The following is a 24471-nucleotide window of genomic DNA, read 5'->3' as shown; positions in this document are numbered from 1 at the left end:
TAGTAACACTAGTCGAGGAAAAGAATGTGGGCATGTTTTTGTATTGTTCTTCGACCCATCAACTAAATTGAGTCATTTAGGGCCGATGTGGGCTTGACTTTAAGGGAGTGGCTAGAGATTCATCAATTGATTTACCAACACTACGTTACAGTTAGCACAGTACAGTGTTTATGGGTACATGACGAAACACAAACAATAAGTGACCCTCTACACAACAATAACCTTATTGGTTAAGTTGACCAGTGTCCAGTCAAATGGGACATAGCTGGTCAATTTGGTCCATTTTATGCATATTTTGAATAACTACAAACAAACTGAACAAAATGAGTAAGACATTTATACAACTTTCCCCCCAGCATGCATCATAAAAATGGGTGTTGACAATTAGGTGTAGGTTAAACACATAGGTGCTCGCTAAACCCATGACATGCAGAAAACAGGAGCCATTAAAACAAACGTACTAAATTTGGTTAAACACTGTCACTCATGAAATTCTCAACAGTTCAATTACTTCTTTTAACAAATTCAAAATACCAATGTGTAATTTTTCAATCACATTTTCAAAATCAAGCAAGAAATTTATCTGTTTTGTTGTTGTAAATATACATTATAGAAAAGGGACTTGACTAACACCCCGGACTGGTGCTGGTGTGGCCTTTTCTTGTCTCTCGTTCCAAGTATTACATCTAATGACCTGGCAGAGGCTTTTCACCAAGAAATTCTAAACTATAATATCAAACCCATATACCTTGTAAATAATTGTTTAACTTTGCCAATCTAATACCAAATACCCATATAACACTGTTTATAATATAAAAATAAAACGCCATGTGACTCAGGGAAAAACTAGAATGAAATGTAAGCAATGTTTAGAAATAAGAATCAAAGTGACAAAAGATAGCCCTTTAATTAATAAATAATATGACTGCAGTGCAAAAAAATTAAATACACTACGAGTGCACTCCATCGAAACAGGACGACAAATATGGCAGAGTTGTGTCCCCTGACACCCCGACCTAAGCTTGATACCACAATCTGTCAACATCTAAACTGTTGACATAAGGCTGGTATTGACAACGAGATAATTACCATAAGGTTCTGCACGTGAGGAGAGGAAAAAAATAAATAACCACATGTTATTATTTCTAATGACGGATGAAAGCAATCTCACAATATAGTATTATTTCTTAAGTGGAAGAATTACTCTAGAAAATTGTTATATAAATGTTCTTATTTCTGGAGATGGACAAAACATCTCTTAAATACCAATAAATAATTATTTCAAAAGGGAAATATAATATTTCTTTCTTTAAAAAAATAAAACAGTAATACAAATTATTATGATGGAAATCTTTTTGGTAAAAACTGGTTAAAAGATGTACTATATCATTAAAATTCAAATGATATTTGTGTTGGACATTAAATATTTTCTGTATTTTATTTATGAGATGGCATCAATAAAATATTAGATACTCAAATATACTAGGTATACACATATTTAGACAAAATTTAATCGCATCACAAAAATGTCTCTTATATTCTAAAGACGTTTAGGACAACATTGATGACTACCTAGGTGTAGTATTGTTTTTATAAATAACAGCTGAAATTTACAGAAGACGTATGATATATTTTAATCCATATCGGTTAAGATGTGTGTGGTCTGGGAGGTGCAGTGGGTGCTCTGTGAACGGCAAGGGCACCTAAACATTGCTGCACCCATCATAATTATTTTAACAGATATTTACTGAAATTAACAAAAAAATGAAATTAAGTATACTTTCAGTTTTTTGCTTTTAAAAGCTAAAATCAAAATTATTCAAGATAAATAATCTGCCCACCTTTTTCACATTATCATAGGAATTGCTTCCGAGATGAAAACAAATCAATTTCTGTTGAAACAAACATTTCTCAGCTGGACATTTAAAAGAAGTGTCTGGGGCGTGAAATAAACATTTGAACAGCCTCAAACCTTTGAGTTGTTAATTTGTGTCATGCAGTGATAATGGTAAGCAAGAGGGTCCTTTCAAAAGTTAGTCAGCATTCAAAGCAGGTGTAAATGTCAGCGATGTGGGGAATGGAAGGGGCACTAACCTCTACCGAGAGGAAAAGTGATGGGGGCGCTAACCTCTACTGAGAGGAAAAGTGATGGGGGCACTAACCTCTCCTGAGAGGAAAACTGGGAGGGGCACTAACCTCTCCTGAGAGGAAAAATTGTAGGGGCACTAACCTATACTGAGAGGAAAACTGGTAGGGCACTAACCTCTCCTGGGAGGAAAACTGGTAGGGGCACTAACCTCTCCCGAGAGGAAAACTTGTAGGGGCACTAACCTCTACTGAGAGGAAATCTGGTAGGGGCACTAACCTCTCCTGAGAGAAAACTGGGAGGGGCACTAACCTCTACTGAGAGGAAAACTTGTAGGGGCACTAACCTCAACTGAGAGGAAAACTGGTAGGGGCACTAACCTCTCCTGAGAGGAAATCTGGTAGGGGCACTAACCTCTCCTGAGAGAAAACTGGGAGGGGCACTAACCTCTACTGAGAGGAAAACTGGTAGGGCACTAACCTCTCCTGGGAGGAAAACTGGTAGGGGCACTAACCTCTCCCGAGAGGAAAAGTGATGGGGGCACTAACCTCTACCGAGAGGAAAAGTGATGGGGACACTAACCTCTACTGAGAGGAAAAGTGATGGGGGCACTAACCTCTCCCGAGAGGAAAAGTGATGGGGGCACTAACCTCTACTGAGAGGAAAACTGGTAGGGGCACTAACCTCTACCGAGAGGAAAACTTGTAGGGGCACTAACCTCTCCTGAGAGAAAACTGGTAGGGGCACTAACCTCTACTGAGAGGAAAACTTGTAGGGGCACTAACCTCTACTGAGAGGAAAACTGGTAGGGGCACTAACCTCTCCTGAGAGGAAAACTTGTAGGGGCACTAACCCCTCCTGAGAGGAAAACTGGTAGGGGCACTAACCTCTCCTGAGAGGAAAACTGGTAGGGGCACTAACCTCTACCGAGAAGAAAACTGGTAGGGGCACTAACCTCTCCTGAGAGGAAATCTGGTAGGGGCACTAACCTCTACTGAGAGGAAATCTGGTAGGGGCACTAACCTCTCCTGAGAGGAAATCTAGCATTAATAAACACAATTACTAGTACAATTTTCAAATCCTGCTGACTAATGCATTTTCAGAAAAGTGCACTTTTTCAACAACATTATCTAGATTTGTTTACGATTCATAGTGAGACTGTTCTCATTAAAATAATCTAAAATTTATTCATTGACTGTTTAATTTCTCTGTAATTCAGTAACATTTGATATCAGAGGCAAGAAATAGAATCCAAAACCCAAACAAGAACTTATATCACTTATAGTTATGATCATGCAATGGAGCTGACTTTTTCTTTCAGATCTTTTATGATTTTAACAAAGATTTGATTATAATGGATGTGCTTAAATCAAATAATATCAAAACACCAACTCAGTCCAAACCAGCACAACGATGTAGTCATCTAACAAACTGCTCTGCAAAAACACGCGTAGAGTACTTTCAAAAGAAAATGATAAATAACACAAAACTAAAAAATGCTGCGATTCTTTAGGGCCTAATAAAAACAGTTGTGCATCAAATGTGCCCGCAAAACTGTGTGATGTCATCAATTCACGTGTTGGGGGGGGGGGCATGGTGATCATTTATAAAAGGAGGATGGCAACACACGCTTTGGAGGTCATTCCAAGGTCAAACAGAGGTCATCCAAAGTTAGAAAAGTGTATCACAACATCTATATAATAGCTAGATATAACTAATACTTGTAAAACAATGAAACAACTAATCTATGGGTACAATATCGCTTTGTGAAGCAATTTCTACTGAAAAACAGAGTTTTAAAAAGACCCAAACAATTTTGGTATCCGTGTTAACAATATGGGGTGAGTTATTGAATTTGGTGAGGTGTTGGAAATTGACAGGTGGTACATGTATGGAAAGGAGGGGTGGGGTGTCAGGTGGAGATGAAATCATTGGATATCAAGTGGGTATGGGTAGGGTTTATAAGGGTTGGGAAATGTAGGGTGTGTGGGGTGGGGAATATAGGGTGTAAGGGGTAGAGAATGTTGGGTGTGTGGGGTGGGGAATATAGGGTGTAAGGGGTAGAGAATGTTGGGTGTAAGGGGTGGGGAATATAGGGTGTTAAGGGTTGGTAATATAGGGTGTAATGGGTGGGGAATATAGGGTGTAAGGGGTCGGAATATAGGGTGTAATGGGTGGGGAATATAGGGTGTAATGGATGGGGAATATAGGGTGTAAGGGGTGGGGAATATAGGGTGTTAAGGGTTGGGAATATAGGGTGTAAGGGGTAGAGAGTGTTTGGTGTGTGGGGAGGAATGTAGGGTGTAAGGAGTGGGAATGTAGGGTATAAGGGTTGGGGAATGTAGGGTATAAGGGTTGGGGAATGTAGGGTATAAGGGTTGGGGAATGTAGGGTATAAGGGTTGGGGAATGTAGGGTATAAGGGTTGGGGAATGTAGGGTATAAGGGTTGGGGAATGTAGGGTATAAGGGTTGGGGAATGTAGGGTATAAGGGTTGGGGAATGTAGGGTATAAGGGTTGGGGAATGTAGGGTATAAGGGTTGGGGAATGTAGGGTATAAGGGTTGGGGAATGTAGGGTATAAGGGTTGGGGAATGTAGGGTATAAGGGTTGGGGAATGTAGGGTGTTAGGGGACGTAGAGTGTGAGAGGCTGGGATATGAATGGACTAATGGCAGGGATCAGGGATGAAAACACGGGTGGGTGAGGGAATTGCTGTTCAGTAAGGAAAGCCGAGGGGGGTGATGATCATGTATCAGAAGCTGTACTCCTTCTGGTCGCCTATAACAATATGTTCTGGATTACAAACTTAATGTATTAATACGTCATATAATTAGTATCAATTCAAACCACAAAACAACACATGCTTTTTGCATATCAATGATAAGTTTCTCGGTCAATGCTCCCGGTGTTAGTATAGCAGGTAGTAACAGGTTAACGCATATTAATAATAAAGTCTTTCTGCAAAGCTTGCTGCAAACCCATCGCAGTGCGGCAAGGGTTATCTGCCCTTGATTGACATCTCTTTATTAACATACTTGGTCCGAACGTGTGGAACGGGTGCTGCACAGTCCATGGACCTGCTCCTTGACTTGTGTAGGCCTTAACTTGAAAAACATAATCGGTATTCATCTCGAGGTTGTGAACGTCGTGCTGAATGCCCGTGATGTTTAGGTCCTCCGTATCAGTGGGGTCGGCCATCTTATGGTAGATAAGTTGATACATGATTATCTCGCCATTTTGCAGTTTTTTAGCTGGCAAGTCCCACTCCAGCCTCACACTGGTCTCTGTCAGCCCCGTCGCAGTGAAATTCTGCGGGGCCCCATCGGGGACTATAGGCAGGACGGGGAGAAAAGAGAGAAAAATATACACCAAAAAAATACAACAAAAAGGCAGGTACAATATTGAATGGATTGTTTTACTATTATACTTGCACATTCTTATATAAATATCCCTCTTACATATGTTTTTGCTTTTCAAAAATCTTTTTACACTGTTGTAGTACCAGACTGCCTCAGATAATTAATTCATTCAGACATCAAACTTATTTTAATGTACGGTTTCTTACCAAACTTCTAATGCCTATGAAATCCTCTGTACATTTTTTGGAAAAATGAAAAATTGTGAGGGGTGTTATTGGGAGTGATCATACATGGTGCCAGTTAGTATAACACAAAATATGTGTTTTCTCATGTCAAACACTTCGTTGTTTCCTTACTATTTTTTTTAAAGATCTATGCTTAAATGAGTTAACAGCTGAGATTTCTATATAAAGTTTCCTGAGAAGTATAGCATAACAAAATATGTATATTTATTACATCTTTTAAATGAATGCAAATCTTCAAAATCAAAAATATGTTTATAATTTTGTATAAAAGAGAAAAAAATCATGTCCAAAATCTTTAAAAAATGTTCAATTTCATGACAATGTAAAAATCACACTTACATGCATCTTTTTAAATTTTTGTTAGAAAATTGTGAACATTTGTTTCAGCCAACAATCTCGGAAAGTTAAAATTACGAAGCAGAATACCAGAGACACCAAAAAGAAAAAATTGAAATTTTTTGTCAAGACAACTCTTTTCTTTAATTTCAATTCAACATGCTAGAGTTGAAAACATTCACCATGTATATACAGGATGCTGAACGGAAATATGAGTCATTTTATTTATCTCTAAACTTTTCAGTACAATATCTTTCAGACACAAAGAGGTGTTGCCTTTCTCACTCTGAATGTGCAAGTACAATTAATAAAACAAATCAAAATATAAAAAAAACCAACAATGACCACAAAATAAAACACAGATGGACCGGAAATCTTAGAACCAACAAGTCTGTACTCAAAGCACGAACATCCATGTTCTTAATTATAAAAAGATCAAATGCAAATAATTTCAGAAAAGGAATGTAATATTTTTCTAAACAATAAACGCAAAAAAGAGTTTTTAACAAGATGTTTGCTGAAAAAAGAATATAAGTTTCAATAAGATTCGGAATTAAAAAAGGCTTAAAGTAATTCAAATGAAAATTGTAGATACATAAAAGCAGCTTTAGTTGAATTTAACAAGAACAACAGTCAAGTAAAAAAAGGCCACAACATGAAAATAGCTTTTGAAATATTTTTAAAGCGAACGCAAAAAACAAAGTGACAAACTAATAAGTCAAAGGCAGACTAAAGAAAACGTCGAGCCTTCAAAAAGCTGGTTTCCATGGAAACCGAGGGGGTGTGGCGACACTGAGGGACAATGAGCTGTTGCTACGACAACAAATATGGCCACCACAGCGGTGTGACCACGCTGACGTGCAGTAATGCTGAGTGAGCTGGCCGTCGTCTTCTCTGCTGCAGCGCTGAGCCGACTAGGCAGTATGAATGCAGCGCATGACACTTACTTCCATCTGGTGTTGTGATAATTTGAGACGCTCTCACACCGTCACCCTCCTCGTTTCGTGCAACAACAAGGAATTCGTACGTGGCTCCTTTGTCTGTTGGAGGAAGAAAACACTTATTACAATATAGTGTAAAACAGGAACATTTTCATTCACCACCCCATTTTTAAATATCATGAAAGATGAAAGACAAAATTGTTTATTTCAGGAATCATGCAAGAGTTCTCCTTTGAACAAAGAATTTCTTAAGTTGAACAAAACAAATGCAAACTTTAAATAAGTTCTATTGGAATTTTACGAATGTGATCTGTGATATGATGTGAAGTTAAACTTGTTTATTTGATGATTTGTGGAAATTTTGGATGTTCAATACAAATCAATATTTAAATTAGGATAAGGATAAACCTGATGTATTTTTCAGATTTGCAGATTTACATTATGGCTAAACAGTCACAACTGTTTTACGTGCAGCTAGTAAAATACAATTAGTTAAAGTCAAATTCTGAAAAGATAAATCAAAAGTTTGAATAATCAGGGTTAGGATAATTGGTATTCTATTGTATTTGTAAACACAAGGCACAAGGTTCTATTTTACTCTATTGATACCATTTTCAGTAATAAAACTGGTATAATGGGTTCAACTATCTAATCACAAAACAAAACCTCATTGACTTCAGTTAATGTTTGCTGGAAAAAAGAGGCAGAATATCAAGGCTTTACTAGGATTGCCTTTGCTACAATTATTGACAAGGGAGACAATATTATTTTTTTATATTGAGAATTTATAAATAAACTTCATTTATATTACATCAATTATGAAACAAGTTACAGATATTAGCATAGATATTATGTGAAACTTACTAGTCTGAAAACCCCAGAAATACAGAATATATATTTTCCTTAGAGCCTCAAAACGGGCGAATTGTAGTCTTTGTGTTTTGTATTTTCCTTATATATATAGTCTGAAGAATCTCCTAGAAGGAATGAAAGTACTAAAGACTTGTTGTTGAAAACACATACTGTACTCTTGACATTAAACAAATGGAATGCAACCTTTTTGAACTGATGAGCCCAAGATTGGTGAGATGTCAGATTAACCAGATTCCATTGCTTGTTACGTACCTAAGATATCCGAGATGTAAGCATGATGTATGGGGCCTAGATTGACCAGCGAGTATTTTTCCCCTCTCCGTCCCCAGAACACCTTATAGCCGGCCAGCTTGCCGTGGGTTTCTCGCGGCCGCTGCCATGTGACCTGAACTTGTGGAGGATCTTCGCCCAGGAATTCCACGTTAAGGTTCCGTGGCATAGTGGGAACTGTAAATGACATGACCAAAAATTAAGGTTACTTTATAAAATGTACATTTCAAGTTGTATCACACAGCTGGACATCTTAAGCATGTATTTCAAGGAAAGGCTTTCCAGTAAGAATATAGCCTGCAGTACACTATAGATACGGACTTACCTGCCCCTGATGTGACGATGAACTTCTCTTTACTGCGCTGACCGTCGCCCCTCCTTGTATAACCGGCCACCTTGATAGAATACTTGGTGGCAGGGTCAAGACTAGTGATGACCGCTTCCCGTCGATTACCATCAGTTGTGTCAAAGATACGTTCTGTACCAGCCTTTGGCCGATTTTTGCTGTCTACAACAACACAGTATACTTGGTAGCCACGTATAATTCCATTTTCTCGCTGTGTCTCTGGGGGTCGCCATTCAACAAATATGGTGGTCGAGTTAATGGCTTCAACTGTGACAGATTTGGGAGGCCCAGGAACTGTAACAAAAACAACATGGCTTCCATTGCATATTTTATACAAACAAAGAGCTATAAATAGAGTTCTGGTATTAGTGTTGTATGTCAGCAGTGAATGCCAAAGATCTACACGCAGTATATATACAGACAACTTCATGTACACCAGTATATATACAGACAACTTCATGTGAAATAAGCTCTCAAACAGGAAGAACATTTTTGTAGTTCTGTCTAACTTTTCTATTAAGTAAAATGACAGTTCTGGATTTTTATTCCGAAAATCCTAAAATCTCAAGTTGTCAGTTGAGTTGAAAAACAGCTATCAGTGTAGACTAGGCAGAAAGGTGTCACCAAATGGAGGCCTAGGATATAGTTTTCAGACAATAATGGTTTGGTGTTTCTAAGGAACATTGTTTATAAGGAGACTAAAATTCCTTTTCAATACGCTTTTTGGTCAGAAAACATATACTACAGTTTACTGTCCAGTTGCGATGAACTTGACCTCCATAAAAAAGGCCATTGCATTTGTGGTGATAAACTAACCTTTTGACCTGTGTGCCGAAAGTATTAACTTTCCTATTCAGTTTCCTGCAGTACATTCTTAATGCTAGCAATACATTTTGTGTCTTGTTACAGTTGAATAACAGGCTTATTGCAGTATAATTTGTTACCTATTGCAGTAGAATCTGTGACTTATTGTAGTAGAATCTGTGACTTATTGTAGTAAAATCTGTGACTTATTGTAGTAAAATCTGTGACTTATTGTAGTAAAATCTGTAACTTATTGTTGTAGAATTTGTGACTTATTGTAGTAGAATCTGTGACTTATTGTAGTAGTATCTGTAACTTATTGTTGTAGAATCTGTGACTTATTGTAGTAGAATCTGTGACTTATTGTAGTAAAATCTGTAACTTATTGTTGTAGAATCTGTTACTTAGTGTAGTAGAAGTTGTGACTTATTGTTGTAGAATCTGTGACTTATTGTAGTAGAATCTGTGACTTATTGTAGTAGAATCTGAGACTTATTGTAGTAGAATTTGTTACCTTTTATTATGAGAATTTGTCACTTATTATAGTTACAAAAGAACCAGAACTAGAAAATTTGATCTTTAGAGCTGAGTTCACATGACATTGCCAGTCAACGCCTATTCCGAGTAAGAGATAGATAATAGTTTGTAAGCGCTTGTCTAAAGCAATTCCTATACTGGGCATATTTTAACTGATATACTTTGTGCATCAACAAGCTTTAAAAACACAAGCACGCAAACTCAGAAAAGAGGCAAACATTTTGATAATCTCAAAGTTTTCTTGTTTAAGTTCAAAAATGCACATTCCTTGTGTGAAAAGTATCAAAATGCACTCGATCATGCTTCTGGGAAGAATAACATTTTTATGAAACAGAACTAAACAAAACTTTCTGTCCATGCAGCACCAAATGATGATTTTTCACATGCAATTATTTAAAATATTAAAAAAAAAAAATCAATTCCAAAATGCATAATATAAACATAACAAACTAAACTACTCCAAATTAATTTCATAGGCAAAAAATTTGCTCTTGAATACAATTAAAAAATCTAGTAAATATAAAAAACGAACGCAGTTGAAAAATTCATAAAATATATATATAAAAGATATGATGTAGTTCAAAAATAAAGTCTAAAAAAAATATCTAGTAAATTGCAAAACTAGGATTTTCCAAAAAGAAATCTTTGCTGACTTGCTGAACAGTGCAAAAAAATAAATATCTAAAAATAATCAATTAAACAAATGTAAATTAAAACAAAAATCATCAAGAAGGCAGGAAGTGCAAGATCCTTTATTTTATTGGAGTATAGGTGTCTAGTTTAAGTGGACTTGGGTTGCTGATAAAGCGTCTGATAAAGTTTCCACATCACAGAAGCTATGTGGTTTTCACAGCCTAGCTCGCTGCACAGCATCCAAGTTGCCATACCAACAACCAAAATGGAGATTTCAAAATAAGACTGAACCCCTCAGCCAGACTTTTAATTTTCTATCATGTAGCAATTTTGATGTTATCTTTTGGATTTGGTTGGTGCACACACCCAAATACATATCTATGCTACACGAGACCAAGGTGTAAGTTATGTAGTATATAATGTATATACATATCTAGGCTACACGAGACCAAGGTGTAAGGTGTAGTATATAATGTATATACATATCTAGGTCTAATCTAGGATCACAGAAAGCTTCCAAACAGTTTCTAGAAAGAAAACAAAAAATGGCAGAAAAGACTGTTCAACTAGAATCTACGTCTCAGAATATGCTATTCCGTAAAGCAGCTTGTACGAGCTACAAACAAAATTCCCTCTAGTCAGAAGAGTTACACGTATACTTTTCAGACACTTTTTTTTTAAGTCTCCAGGTATTTTGACAATTTTCTCTTTTCTACAATAGCACTTCTTACTTTATGTAGTATAAACTGTCCTCCTGTTAATTGTACACAATTTAGATTTAGATTTATATTCAGATCAAATTTGTATTAATTTCCCCAATGGTTGAGCAATATTTATTTCAACTGCGCACCGCAGCGCTGTCGCATGCAATGACTCTGTAGTAAAGAAAGGCAGCATTTGCACGGATAATGCTATATCCTTGACTAGGAATTCTGGTCTAAAACAAGAGCTGTAACCAAAAAAAGGAATCGGCTCCTACGTGGTGGTGTATGTTTATCTGGTCGCTGAGAAAAAAAGATGTCATGCAATTGATATAATGAAATCAGTCATTCATGGTCACATCAGATATATATTGTAATATATTCAATATAAAAAACACTGAAGTCAAAACGGTACAAAAATTTCATCGCATTAGTTCTGATATATACATATATACAAGTATATATACTGTATATATATGATGTCTGGTTCAGAATGGTGTCAATTTTCTCCTACACTGGTTTCACACCAAGTTGGTTTACATATATATATATAAAAGATGTTAGTTGTAAAACAGACATGCTGAGCCAATCAAACGAACACTTCAAACGAGGAAGGAATTTCATTAGACAAGTACTGTACATACATTGTGGTGTTACTCCGGGAACAAACATGTTTACCTCATCATGTTGATTTGTAAACAAACATACAAAAAATCACATAATAGATATTGCAGAATGTGTCATATACATGAATGGTAACCATTTCTGTGGGATGACAGTATTTACCGACATCCTTCTATGTCATATACATGAATGGTAAACATTTCTGTGGGATGACAGTATTTCCCGACATCATTCTATTTCATATACATGAATGGTAACCATTTCTGTGGGGTGACAGTATTTACCGACATCATTCTATGTCATATACATGAATGGTAACCATATTGTGGGATGACAGTATTTACCGACATCATTCTATGTCATATACATGACTGGTAACCATATTGTGGGATGACAGTATTTACCGACATCATTCTATGTAATATACTCGAATGGTACCCATTTCTGTGGGATGACAGTATTTACTGACATCATTCTATGTCATATACTCGAATGGTAACCATTTCTGTGGGATGACAGTATTTCCCAGCATCATTCTATGTCATATACAGGAATGGTAACCATTTCTGTGGGATGACAGTATTTACCGACATCATTCTATGTAATATACTCGAATGGTACCCATTTCTGTGGGATGACAGTATTTACCGCCATCATTCTATGTCATATACATGAATGGTAACCATTTCTGCAGGATGGCAGTTTTTACCGACATCATTCTATGTCATATACTGGAATGGTAACCATTTCTGTGTGATGACAGTATTTACCGACATCATTCTATGTCATATACTCGAATGGTAACCATTTCTGTGGGATGACAGTATTTGCCGACATCATTCTATGTCATATACATGAATGGTACCCATTTCTGTGGGATGACAGTATTTACTGACATCATTCTATGTCATATACTCGAATGGTAACCATTTCTGTGAGATGACAGTATTTACCGACATCATTCTATCTCATATACATGAATGGTAACCATTTCTGTTGGATGATAATATTTACTGACATCATTCTATGTCATATACTCGAATGGTAACCGTTTCTGTGAGATGACAGAATTTACCGACATCATTCTATGTCATATACATGAATGGTACCCATTTCTGTTGGATGACAATATTTACTGACATCATTCTATGTCATATACATGAATGGTAACCGTTTCTGTGGGATGACAGTATTTGCCGACATCATTCTATGTCATATACATGAATGGTACCCATTTCTGTTGGATGACAATATTTACTGACATCATTCTATGTCATATGCTCGAATGGTAACCATTTCTGTGAGATGACAGTATTTACTGACATCATTCTATGTCATATACATGGATGGTAACCATTTCTGTTGGCTGACAATATTTACTGACATCATTCTATGTCATATGCTCGAATGGTAACCATTTCTGTGAGATGACAGTATTTACCGACATCATTCTATCTCATATACATGAATGGTAACCATTTCTGTTGGATGACGAAATTTACTGACATCATTCTATGTCATATACTCGAATGGTAACCATTTCTGTGGGATGACAGTATTTACCGACATCATTCTATGTCATATACATGGATGGTAACCATTTCTGTGGGATGACAGTATTTACTGACATCATTCTATGTCATATACATGGATGGTAACCATTTCTGTGAGATGACAGTATTTACCGACATCATTCTATGTCATATACATGAATGGTAACCATTTCTGTTGGATGACAATATTTACTGACATCATTCTATGTCATATACTCGAATGGTAACCATTTCTGTGAGATGACAGTATTTACCGACATCATTCTATGTCATATCCTCGAATGGTAACCATTTCTGTGAGAGGACAGTATTTACCGACATCAGTCTGTCATATACATGAATGGTATCCATTTCTGTTGGATGACACTATTTACTGACATCAATCTATGTCATATACTCGAATGGTAACCATTTCTGTGGGATGACAGTATTTACCGACATCACTCTATGTTACCATTCTATGATATTTTTTAATGGTTTTCTATTGTACCAATCATGCATGAATTTAGTCAAAAAATGATTCTCTACAGAAACATTTTGTAATTGGGCCAAATGAACTCTAATTTTTGTCTGGAGTAAGAGCACGAAATGTTATACTAGTCCATATTTTCATTTTTCATGATTTCTAAAAATGGTCAATCTCAATGATTAATCAATTTCATGTTCCAAATTCAACGAAATGTGGCAGGTTTTGTTTGTTAATGGATTGACACACACAACATTCACAAACATAGAAAAAAACAGAGAGAAGACAGAGGAAAGAAATCCATACTAGCCACAAGGAAACAGGGTGACAGTAAAACGGACATGCAGGGTACATGCAGCATGCTTGTTAGTTTCCATGGAAACATATACTCATTTGTATATATTAGAGTCATTGGAATATATACTTACACATTCAAAATAATTAATATACAAGAAAAAATATGTTTCTCAGCTATAGATACCATCGCCAATTTAAGTGTTACTAGAAATTTGGGGTCAGGGTTCAAAGTTCAAGACTAGAATTTTTGTGAATGAAAAACATGTTTGGATTATTATGGGATATGAAGAGAGGAAATGATTTGAAATGGAATTGGTATGAATGATATTAGAAAGATGTAAAGGAATGAAATAGATCTCATTTCTATAGTGTTCGCAATGATGACTACTGACAGGTAGTAGAATTAGTAGATAAATGATGACTTTTACCGACAGGTAGTAGAATTAGTAGATAAATGATGACTATCACCGACAGGTAGTAGAATTAGTAGATAAATGAATATCTTTTTTCGGAAAGAACATGACAGATGCACTCATCTTAAATAATTAGTCAACAGACACAGGTAATGAATGGTTCTGTAAGATGAGTGTGTAAAGAAAAGGATACAAAGAGGTGAGGAAAACGATGATGCAAAAGACCAATGAATTAATGGGAGGTAAATGAGGATGCAATATCAGAAAAAATGAGTGCAATGAAGAAAGAAATGACATTAATGAAAATGAACAATGATACAAGTGTGCTCATATGATGTAATAATTATAAAAAACGAAACTATCATTTTCTTGTCAAATGTGAGTGAAAAACCTCAATCAAATGACAATAAAAAGGATGTACTTTTTAAATAATATCACTTTTACAACAAATAAAAGGATGTTTCTTTTTCACAATCTCCTTTATATATGTGTATTTAGTTCTACTTCCAAAGACAAATGATACTGACTGTTTGCTATAAACACATAATGGTGATTGTTTCCTCCATAATTTAATTGAACACGGTTCAGAAGTTTATTACTTGACTAAACCAATATGACAATTGGGATGAAAATGATGAAGAAAGATGATGATATTGAATTGTTGGGATGATATTAGTAAGAAACTTCCTGATGTATGGAAAAAGAGGAGGAGAAAGGACTTCAAGATGTAGATTTGAAATAAAGATCTGGTTGTATAAGTTTTGGAAAGGCTTCTAAACCAGATACCAAAACAGTTAATTCAAACAAGGAATCTATTAGTATTAAATATTTGCTAATGTAAAACTCAAATAATAGATATCTGTTTAAGTTCCTTTTCCACAGCCAACCAGAATTAGCATATAACTACTGCAGCGAGTAGCCAATCAGAGCAGACGCTACCTACCATCTTCATCGGTCGACACGATGATGGGCTGCGATTTAGGGCCATCACCCACACTTGTGGACGCCAGCACCCAAATCTTATACTGCGTCCACACCGACAGGTTCGCTAGCGTCAACTTGTTGGGGACTGCATTCACGGTAACAGACTGAGCATCTTCTTCTGACAAATCAGGCACATTTTTCACGTAAAAAATCTTATAGCCTGTTATGTCACCATTTTGCTGATCTGGAGGAGGAGGGTTCCACGTGACCTCAATACTCCGAGAGTCGATTGGTCGGCCGCTAAGATTTTGAGGCTCACCACTTGGAACTGAATTGTCATAATTCAAGATGGCCATGGGTGGATCATTTTCAAGGGGGTCATTGGGGAAGATCGACAATAAAAGAGAAAAACAAAGAAGACAAGAAATAAAAAAAGATGAAAAACAAAACATAAATAATAAAAAACATGACAAAAAACAACATGCAGCATTGTATGATCGTTGTAATGACAGACTTATGTGGTCGAAAAGAAAAGAAAGAAATGATTTATAAAAGCTCAAGTCTTTCGTGAAATTTTAAGGCGAAAAAAATAAAAACAAACACATAAGGCTATGCTATTTGAGTCATGGATCGAACTTAACGCAATAATTTTTTGTTTTATACTTCCATTTCCAAGTAAACTAAAGATTGCCCAATATGAAAACACTGGATTTCAACATCATTCCAAATACCTTAAAATGCATCAATTCAGTTTTAACATTTCCTATATCAATTGCAAAACTTCCAAACCAACTAAAATGATATAAAGGAACAAATACTTCAGGCTTTACTACAGATGCATATCATAGGAGAATTCTATAGTCTAAACAGAAGTCTAGAGAAAATGCTATATAGGTTTTATTCCATGATTCTGAAACTGTAGCATCAATTTTTGTAGTAGAAGTTCATAGCATCATTGATGTAGAAAGCAGATTACATGCCTCCGATAGTTATATATCAGAATATCTAGGATATGTAAAGTAGCGACCATTGTTGGTCTAACTACACATGCAAGAGAGGCATACGTTAGACCATTTCAAACAGGGCGACTTAATAATACCCATCACACTGATTACCAGAGAACCATTTCCCAACAATCCTTCACAGAATCATATATTTCTTGAGTTGCAGTTTAAGAATAGGGGTGGGGCAAATACATTCTTTTATAAAATATTTCTTTCCTCTGAGCTAATTACAAGTTCTGTTATAACATATTTCTTTCCTCTGAGCTAACTACAAGTTCTGTTATAACATATTTCTTTCCTCTGAGATAACTACAAATTCTGTTATAAAATATTTCTTTCCTCTGAGCTAACTACAAGTTCTGTTATAACATACTTCTTTCCTCTGAGCTAACTACAAGTTCTTTTTCTTGAATGGTATGACATGCAATTCATGCCTTTACTTTTCAACAATGAAGTAGGAAATTTGTTATCTCCCTTGGTTTTGCCCTTGTAGTTGGTACCATTGTAGGTTTGATCCTCAATGGCACTACAGTAGCCAGTGGTCAACCAATAGATGACCAGTGGTCAAGTCAACACATGCTGGTTCTTGTCTCAAGACCTGATTTTACCCATCTCATACATGTGTCCACTTCTTTTGGTGAAACTTCTGCAGCGGCAATTCTATGAAGGATTTTCTGCTATTCTACGAAGGATTTTTCAGCTATTCTACAAAGGATTTTTCTTTAATTCTATGAGGAACTTTTCTATAGGTAAATCATCTGCTACTGTGTGGCTGTCATTTTGCTATTATATGAGGAACTTTTCTATAAAATACTATATAGTTATTTCTACTACTGTATGGGAGATACTCTGCTATAGTGTGAGGGAATTCTACCACTGTAAGGGAGATGCTCTGCTACAGTGTGAGGGAATTCTACCACTGTATGGGAGATGCTCTGCTACAGTGTGAGGGAATTCTACCACTGTATGGGAGATGCTCTGCTACAGTGTGAGGGAATTCTACCACTGTATGTGAGATCCTCTGCTATAGTGTGAGGGAATTCTACCACTGTATGTGAGATCCTCTGCTATAGTGTGAGGGAATTCTACCACTGTAAGGGAGATGCTCTGCTACAGTGTGAGGGAATTCTACCACTGTATGTGAGATACTCTGCTATAGTGTGAGGGAATTCTACCACTGTATGGGAGATATTCTGCTATAGTGTGAGGTAATTCTACCACTGTATTGGAGATACTCTGCTATAGTGTGAGGGAATTCTACCACTGTATGTGAGATACTCTGCTATAGTGTGAGGGAATTCTATCACTGTATGTGAGATTCTCTGCTATAGTGTGAGGAAATCTACCACTGTATGTGAGATTCTCTGCTGTAGTGTAAGGGAATTCTACCACTGTATGTGAGATACTCGGCTATAGTGTGAGGGAATTCTACCACTGTATGTGATATTCTATGCTATAGTGTAAGGGAATTCTACCACTGTATGTGAGATACTCTGCTATAGTGTGAGATATTCTGCTATAGTGGGAGGGAATTCTACCACTGTTTGTGAGATATTCTGCTATAGTGTGAGGTAATTCTACCACTCTAGGGGAGATACTCTGCTACAGTGTGAGGAAATTCTACCACTGTATGGGCGATATTCTGCTACAGTGTGAGGTAATTCTACCGCTGTATGGGAGATATTCTGCTACAGTGTGGGGTAATTCTACCACTGTATGTGAGATTCTCTTCTATAGTGTGAGGGAATTCTTCCACTGTATGTGAGATGCTCTGCTACAGTGTGAGGGAATTCTTCCACTGTATGTGAGATGCTCTGCTACAGTGTGAGGGAATTCTTCCACTGTATGTGAGATGCTCTGCTATAGTGTGAGGTAATTCTACCGCTGTATGGGAGATATTCTGCTATAGTGTGAGGTAATTCTACCGCTGTATGGGAGATATTCTGCTATAGTGTGAGGTAATTCTACCACTCTAGGGGAGATACTCTGCTACAGTGTGAGGAAATTCTACCACTGTATGTGGTATTCTATGCTATAGTGTAAGGGAATTCTACCACTGTATGGGAGATATTCTGCTACAGTGTGAGGGAATTCTACCACTGTATGTGAGATATTCTGCTATAGTGTGAGGGAATTCTACCACTGTATGTGAGATTCTCTGCTATAGTGTGAGGGAATTCTACCACTGTATGTGAGATGCTCTGCTATAGTGTGAGGGAATTCTACCATTGTATGTGAGATACTCTGCTACAGTGTGAGGGAATTCTACCCCTATATGGGAGATTCTATGCTATAGTGTGAGGGAATTCTACCACTGTATGTGAGATACTCTGCTACAGTGTGAGGGAATTCTACCACTATATGGGAGATTCTATGCTATAGTGTGAGGGAATTCTACCACTGTATGGGAGCTGCTCTGCTATAGTGTGAGGGAATTCTATCACTGTATGGGAGATATTCTGCTACAGATTCTCTGCTGTAGTGTAAGGGAATTCTACCATTGTATGTGAGATTCTCTGCTATAGTGTGAGGTAATTCTACCACTGTCTGGGAGATACTCTGCTATAGTGTGAGGGAATTCTCCCCCTGTATGGGAGATATTCTGCTACAGTGAGAGGGAATTCTTCCACTGTATGTGAGATACTCTGCTATAGTGTGAGGTAATTCTACAACTGTATGGGAGATACTCTGCTATAGAGTGAGGGAATTCTACCATTGTATGTGAGATTCTCTGCTGTAGTGGAAGGGAATTCTACCATTGTATGTGAGATTCTCTGCTGTAGTGTAAGGTAATTCTACCATTGTATGTGAGATACTCTGCTTTAGTGTGAGGTAATTCTACCACTGTATGGGAGGTACTCTGCTACAGTGTGAGGGAATTCTTCCACTGTATGGGAGATATTCTGCTACAGATTCTCTGCTGTAGTGTAAGGGAATTCTACCATTGTATGTGAGATTCTCTGCTGTAGTGGAAGGGAATTCTACCATTGTATGTGAGATACTCTGCTATAGTGTGAGGTAATTCTACAACTGTATGGGAGATACTCTGCTATAGAGTGAGGGAATTCTACCATTGTATGTGAGATTCTCTGCTGTAGTGGAAGGGAATTCTACCATTGTATGTGAGATACTCAGCTATAGTGTGAGGTAATTCTACCAATGTATGGGAGATACTCTGCTATAGTGTGAGGTAATTCTACAACTGTATGGGAGATACTCTGCTATAGTGTGAGGTAGTTCTACCACTGTATGGGAGATACTCTGCTATAGTGTGAGGTAATTCTTCCACTGTATGGGAGATACTCTGCTATAGAGTGAGGGAATTCTACCATTGTATGTGAGATACTCAGCTATAGTGTGAGGTAATTCTACCACTGTATGGGAGGTACTCTGCGACAGTGTGAGGGAATTCTACCACTGTATGGGAGACTGTATGGGAGATATTCTGCTACAGTGCGAGGGAATTCTACCACTGTATGTGAGATGCTCTGCTATAGTGTGAGGGAATTCCACCACTGTATGGGAGATGCTCTGCTATAGTATGAGTGAATTCTACCATTGTATGTGAGATTCTCTGCTGTAGTGGAAGGGAATTCTACCATTGTATGTGAGATTCTCTGCTATAGTGTGAGGTAATTCTACAACTGTATGGGAGATACTCTGCTATAGTGCGAGGGAATTCTACCACTGTATGGGAGAGATTCTGCTACAGTGTGAGGGAATTCTTGTGAGGGAATTCTACCACTGTATGCGAGATACTCTGCTACAGTGTGAGGGAGTTCTACCACTATATGGGAGATATTCTGCTATAGTGTAAGGGAATTCTACCACTGTATGGGAGAGATTCTGCTACAGTGTGAGGGAATTCTCCCACTGTATGTGAGATACTCTGCTACAGTGTGAGGGAATTCTACCATTGTATGTGAGATTCTCTGCTGTAGTGTAAGGGAATTCTACCATTGTATGTGAGATACTCTGCTATAGTGTGAGGTAATTCTACCACTGTATGGGAGATACTCTGCTATAGTGTGAGGTAGTTCTACCACTGTATGGGAGAGATTCTGCTACAGTGTGAGGGAACTCTACCATTGTATGGGAGATGCTCTGCTACAGTGTGAGGGAATATCTCCCATACAGTGATAGAATTCCCTAACACTGTAGCAGAATATCTACCACTGTATGGGAGACGCTCTGCTATAGTGTGAGGGAATTTTACCACTGTATGGGAGATACCACTGTATGGGAGATACTCTGCTCTAGTGTGAGGGAATTCTACCCCTGTATGGGAGCTATTCTGCTACAGTGTGAGGGAAATCTACCACTGTATGGGAGAGATTCTGCTACAGTGTGAGGTAATTCTATCGCTGTATGGGAGATATTCTGTTACAGTGTGAGGTAATTCTACCAATGTATGGGAGATACTCTGCTCTAGTGTGAGGGAATTCTACCTCTGTATGGGAGATGCTCTGCTACAGTGTGAGGGAAGTCTACCACTGTATGGGAGAGATTCTGCTACAGTGTGAGGGAATGCTACTACTGTATGGGAGATATTCTGCGACAGTGTGAGGGAATTCTACCGCTGTATGGGAGATGCTCTGCTATGGTGTGAGGGAATTCTACCACCGTATGGGAGATGCTCTGCTACAGTGTGAGGGAACTCTACCATTGTATGGGAGATACTCTGCTCTAGTGTGAGGGAATTCTACCACGGTATGGGAGATGCTCTGCTATAGTGTGCGGGAATTCTACCACTGTATAGGAGATACTCTGCTATAGTGTGAGGGAATTTTACCACTGTATGGGAGATGTTCTGCTATAGTGTGAGGGAATTTTACCACTGTATGGGAGATGCTCTGCTATAGTATGAGGGAATTCTACCACTGTAGGGGAGATATTCTGCTACAGTGATAGAATTACCTCACACTGTAACAGAATATCTCCCATACAGCGGTAGAATTCCCTCACACTATAGCGGAGTATCTCACATACAATGGCAGAATTCCCTCACACTATAGATACAGTGGTAGAATTACCTCACACTAAAGCAGAGTATCTCACATACAAGGGTAGAATTCCCTTACACTACAGCAGAGAATCTCCCATACAGTGGTAGATATTCTGCTACAGTGTGAGGGAATTCTATCACTGTATGGGAGATATTCTGCTACAGTGTGAGGTAATTCTATCACTGTATGGGAGATACTCTGCTATAGTGTGAGGGAATTCTTCCACTGTATGGGAGATATTGTGCTACAGTGTGAGGTAATTCCATCACTGTATGGGAGAGGCTCTGCTATAGTGTGAGGGAATTCTACCACTGCATGGGAGATGCTCTGCTACAGTGTGAAGGAATTCTACCACTGCATGGGAGATGCTCTGCTACAGTGTGAAGGAATTCTACCACTGCATGGGAGATGCTCTGCTACAGTGTGAGGGAATTCTACCACTGTATGTGAGATATTCTGCTACAGTGTGAGGGAATGCCATTAGGGTTATTTCCTAAATCTTCTGTTAGGCTATGAGAGAATCTGCTGCTATTCTATTGATGTTTTGCTTCTCTACCGGTAAATTTTCTACCATTCAATATGGTAACTGCCATCGTAAATTTGAACTAATACTATTTTGAGGTAGAGATAATGTACACTATTGTTACATTGATTATTCTGGTACCATTTTCCTACTCTCCCAAATAAACATTGAACACTATCTTGATCAACACGATTTGTTAAAGGCTCTCCCTCTGCAGACAGTACAATAACAATAAATATAAAGAAGTGTAGGGCACGATATAGATATATTTACTTAGTGGACCTTTGTTAACTGACTACAGCAATATCCAGGACTAAATTGAAACACAGAATTTTAACTGCCAAAAGTTTCAGAAAACAAGAATTTATGAAAAAAAGTAATGTGTATATTTTGTTTGTTTGTTAGAAATTATCTGAAATGGATATTTTATAGTTCACATTAGGTCAATGGGACAACCTGAGTCAGTTTTCAACTGGTTACATTTATAGAGAATGACTTAAACAGATGATTTGATCCATGAGTCAAATATATATAAACACTCTACGCCGTGAACAGCTACGATACAACAGATAGCTGTGACAATGGTATGTAGTCCACTACACAGAGCTGTGTTCTCGTCCTTTTCCTAACACCAAAATGGGACCAAAATCCCATTTTATGATGATTACTTGATTCTGTGAGTATCTTTCCCCTCCATCACTTCCCCTGTCGAAACTTGTTGTCATACAATACTACATAATGTTATGTTAATAACAGTCTCCGCGAACCTCAGTCACCACAAAACTGTTTAGAATATTGCCAGACATTTGGTCCTTAAACATCCCGTACCTTTTTCTGACCAGATAGATAGATAGATAGAATTCTTTATTCCCTCTTGGTGAAGAGATTACAGGCAGATCACTTTGCTATCTTTATTTTATTTTTTTGCTTTGCAGGCTTACTGCTTCTAGTCAAGGGCACCCAAGTTGAAAATTTCAACAGGATCGTACTGAAGTATTTAACTTACAATTAAACACGTTCATTTGGAAACATGTTTTCTGATTTGGTGCGTTCATTAATTGTAATAAAAAAAGGCCTGTCTGGAGACCCAATGAGGATACATGAGAAATCGGCAGCAAACAAGTAAGCCAACGCCATACTAACACCGTTGAACCGACATATTTGTATCTGAAGTGCGAGGAGGTTCTGAAGGTTTTGCGGACACTGTTAGTAAAGCATTATAACACATATTCACAAAAAGACAATTTATGGGAACAAGAGGCCCATTTGGCCTGTATCGCTTACTTGTCAATTGAACAAAGTTGAGCCTTTTGTGGCCGACTCAGGTTACTTATTGATCAAAGAATAAAACTAGCATTTGGTAAGAATATTAGCAGCATTTATATTGACAAAAGGGAATTGTACTTTAAAAAAATTAACCTCAAAAATGTTAGGTAGCCTTTTGACGGTTAACCCTTATTTCCCCTTTTGACGGTTAACCCTTATTTCCCCTTATGGGCCCCATCCTTAATGAACAATGAATTCCCTTGACCAAGGGATGTCCCACAACAAATTTTGTGAAAATATCTGCAGCTGTTCAAGATAAGTAGTCATTTGAAATAAAAAGAAGTTGACAGAGTGACGATGGATGCCGCACCCCAGCATAAGCTCATTTGGCTTCATGAGTCATTAGAGCTAAAAAGAATAATACATAATACACTGACAATAAAACAATGATAATGATTTCTATGAGCAATATGATAAATAATGTGGAAAAATTAATTTAAACAAAATTAATTCATGATTTCAAAGAGTCACTTATAGTCATTTTGGTTTTAAGTACAGTGTTCATTGAAAGATCTGTCAGTTTTTACAACAGTAGATACTTTCTATACAAGTCAGTAGTGATAGTTATCATTTTTGTCCCTCCACTTGTGACATCAAACTTACTGTTATATTCCTTTGTCACTGATGTTTAAAGTCAAATATAACATTTACAAAAAGGCATTTCCTAGCATGTCCTCATAGAGTCAAACGTCAAATCATACAAAATATGAATTTCGTGAAGAACCGAAAACAAACAGGTAAAATGTGATGAAGTTTTACCCAACAATGAAGAATTGTTCACTAACAGATACACAAGAAATCAAAGAAGCAGAAAGACAGTTTCTGATAACCTACAGCAACAAAGAGTACAGTTAAAATCTATAAACAAACACGGAGCAAATAAACCGACCAACTACATGGAGATAATTATCAAGTCAAAATAGCTCCACAACCAAACCAAAAAACAAGGAAACATTGAAGATGGGGTGGATCAGACACGGTGAACAAACACTGAAGGTGAAGTCACATGTGAACCGGAAATCCAAACTATATGGTACGCTTTGTGTGGGTTTAAGGTGATGTATAAATATAAAAGAAGAAAAAACAACCAGCAGATTACTCGTGGAAATAGAAAACTTTATTATAGCGGTCCAGCAACGTGGTGCACGTGTAAGCAGTGTGTTGATAAATATACATCCAACCACTGACATATCGACCCAAAACC

General features: G+C 37.4%; 1 protein-coding gene across 8 annotated transcripts in view; it reads right to left on the bottom strand.

The window, feature by feature from the left end:
- LOC110450747 (tyrosine-protein phosphatase Lar-like) overlaps positions 1-24471 on the bottom strand; it is a 277405-nt gene that overhangs the window by 12932 nt on the left and 240002 nt on the right. For all 8 annotated transcript variants that reach the window (XM_021498451.1, XM_021498459.1, XM_021498477.1 and 5 more), the window contains 5 exons: positions 15428-15736; positions 8436-8750; positions 8093-8287; positions 6974-7066; positions 5122-5415 (listed from right to left, as the gene is read on the bottom strand). In XM_021498451.1, the coding sequence (XP_021354126.1) occupies positions 5122-5415; positions 6974-7066; positions 8093-8287; positions 8436-8750; positions 15428-15736 (1206 nt within the window). The remainder of the gene's footprint in view (positions 1-5121; positions 5416-6973; positions 7067-8092; positions 8288-8435; positions 8751-15427; positions 15737-24471) is intronic.

The sequence above is a fragment of the Mizuhopecten yessoensis genome, unplaced genomic scaffold, assembly GCF_002113885.1.
Source record: "Mizuhopecten yessoensis strain PY_sf001 unplaced genomic scaffold, ASM211388v2 scaffold549, whole genome shotgun sequence".
Classification (NCBI taxonomy): domain Eukaryota; kingdom Metazoa; phylum Mollusca; class Bivalvia; order Pectinida; family Pectinidae; genus Mizuhopecten; species Mizuhopecten yessoensis.
The sequence above is the reverse complement of the archived record's forward strand: the minus strand, read 5'-3'. Positions and strand labels throughout refer to the sequence as shown.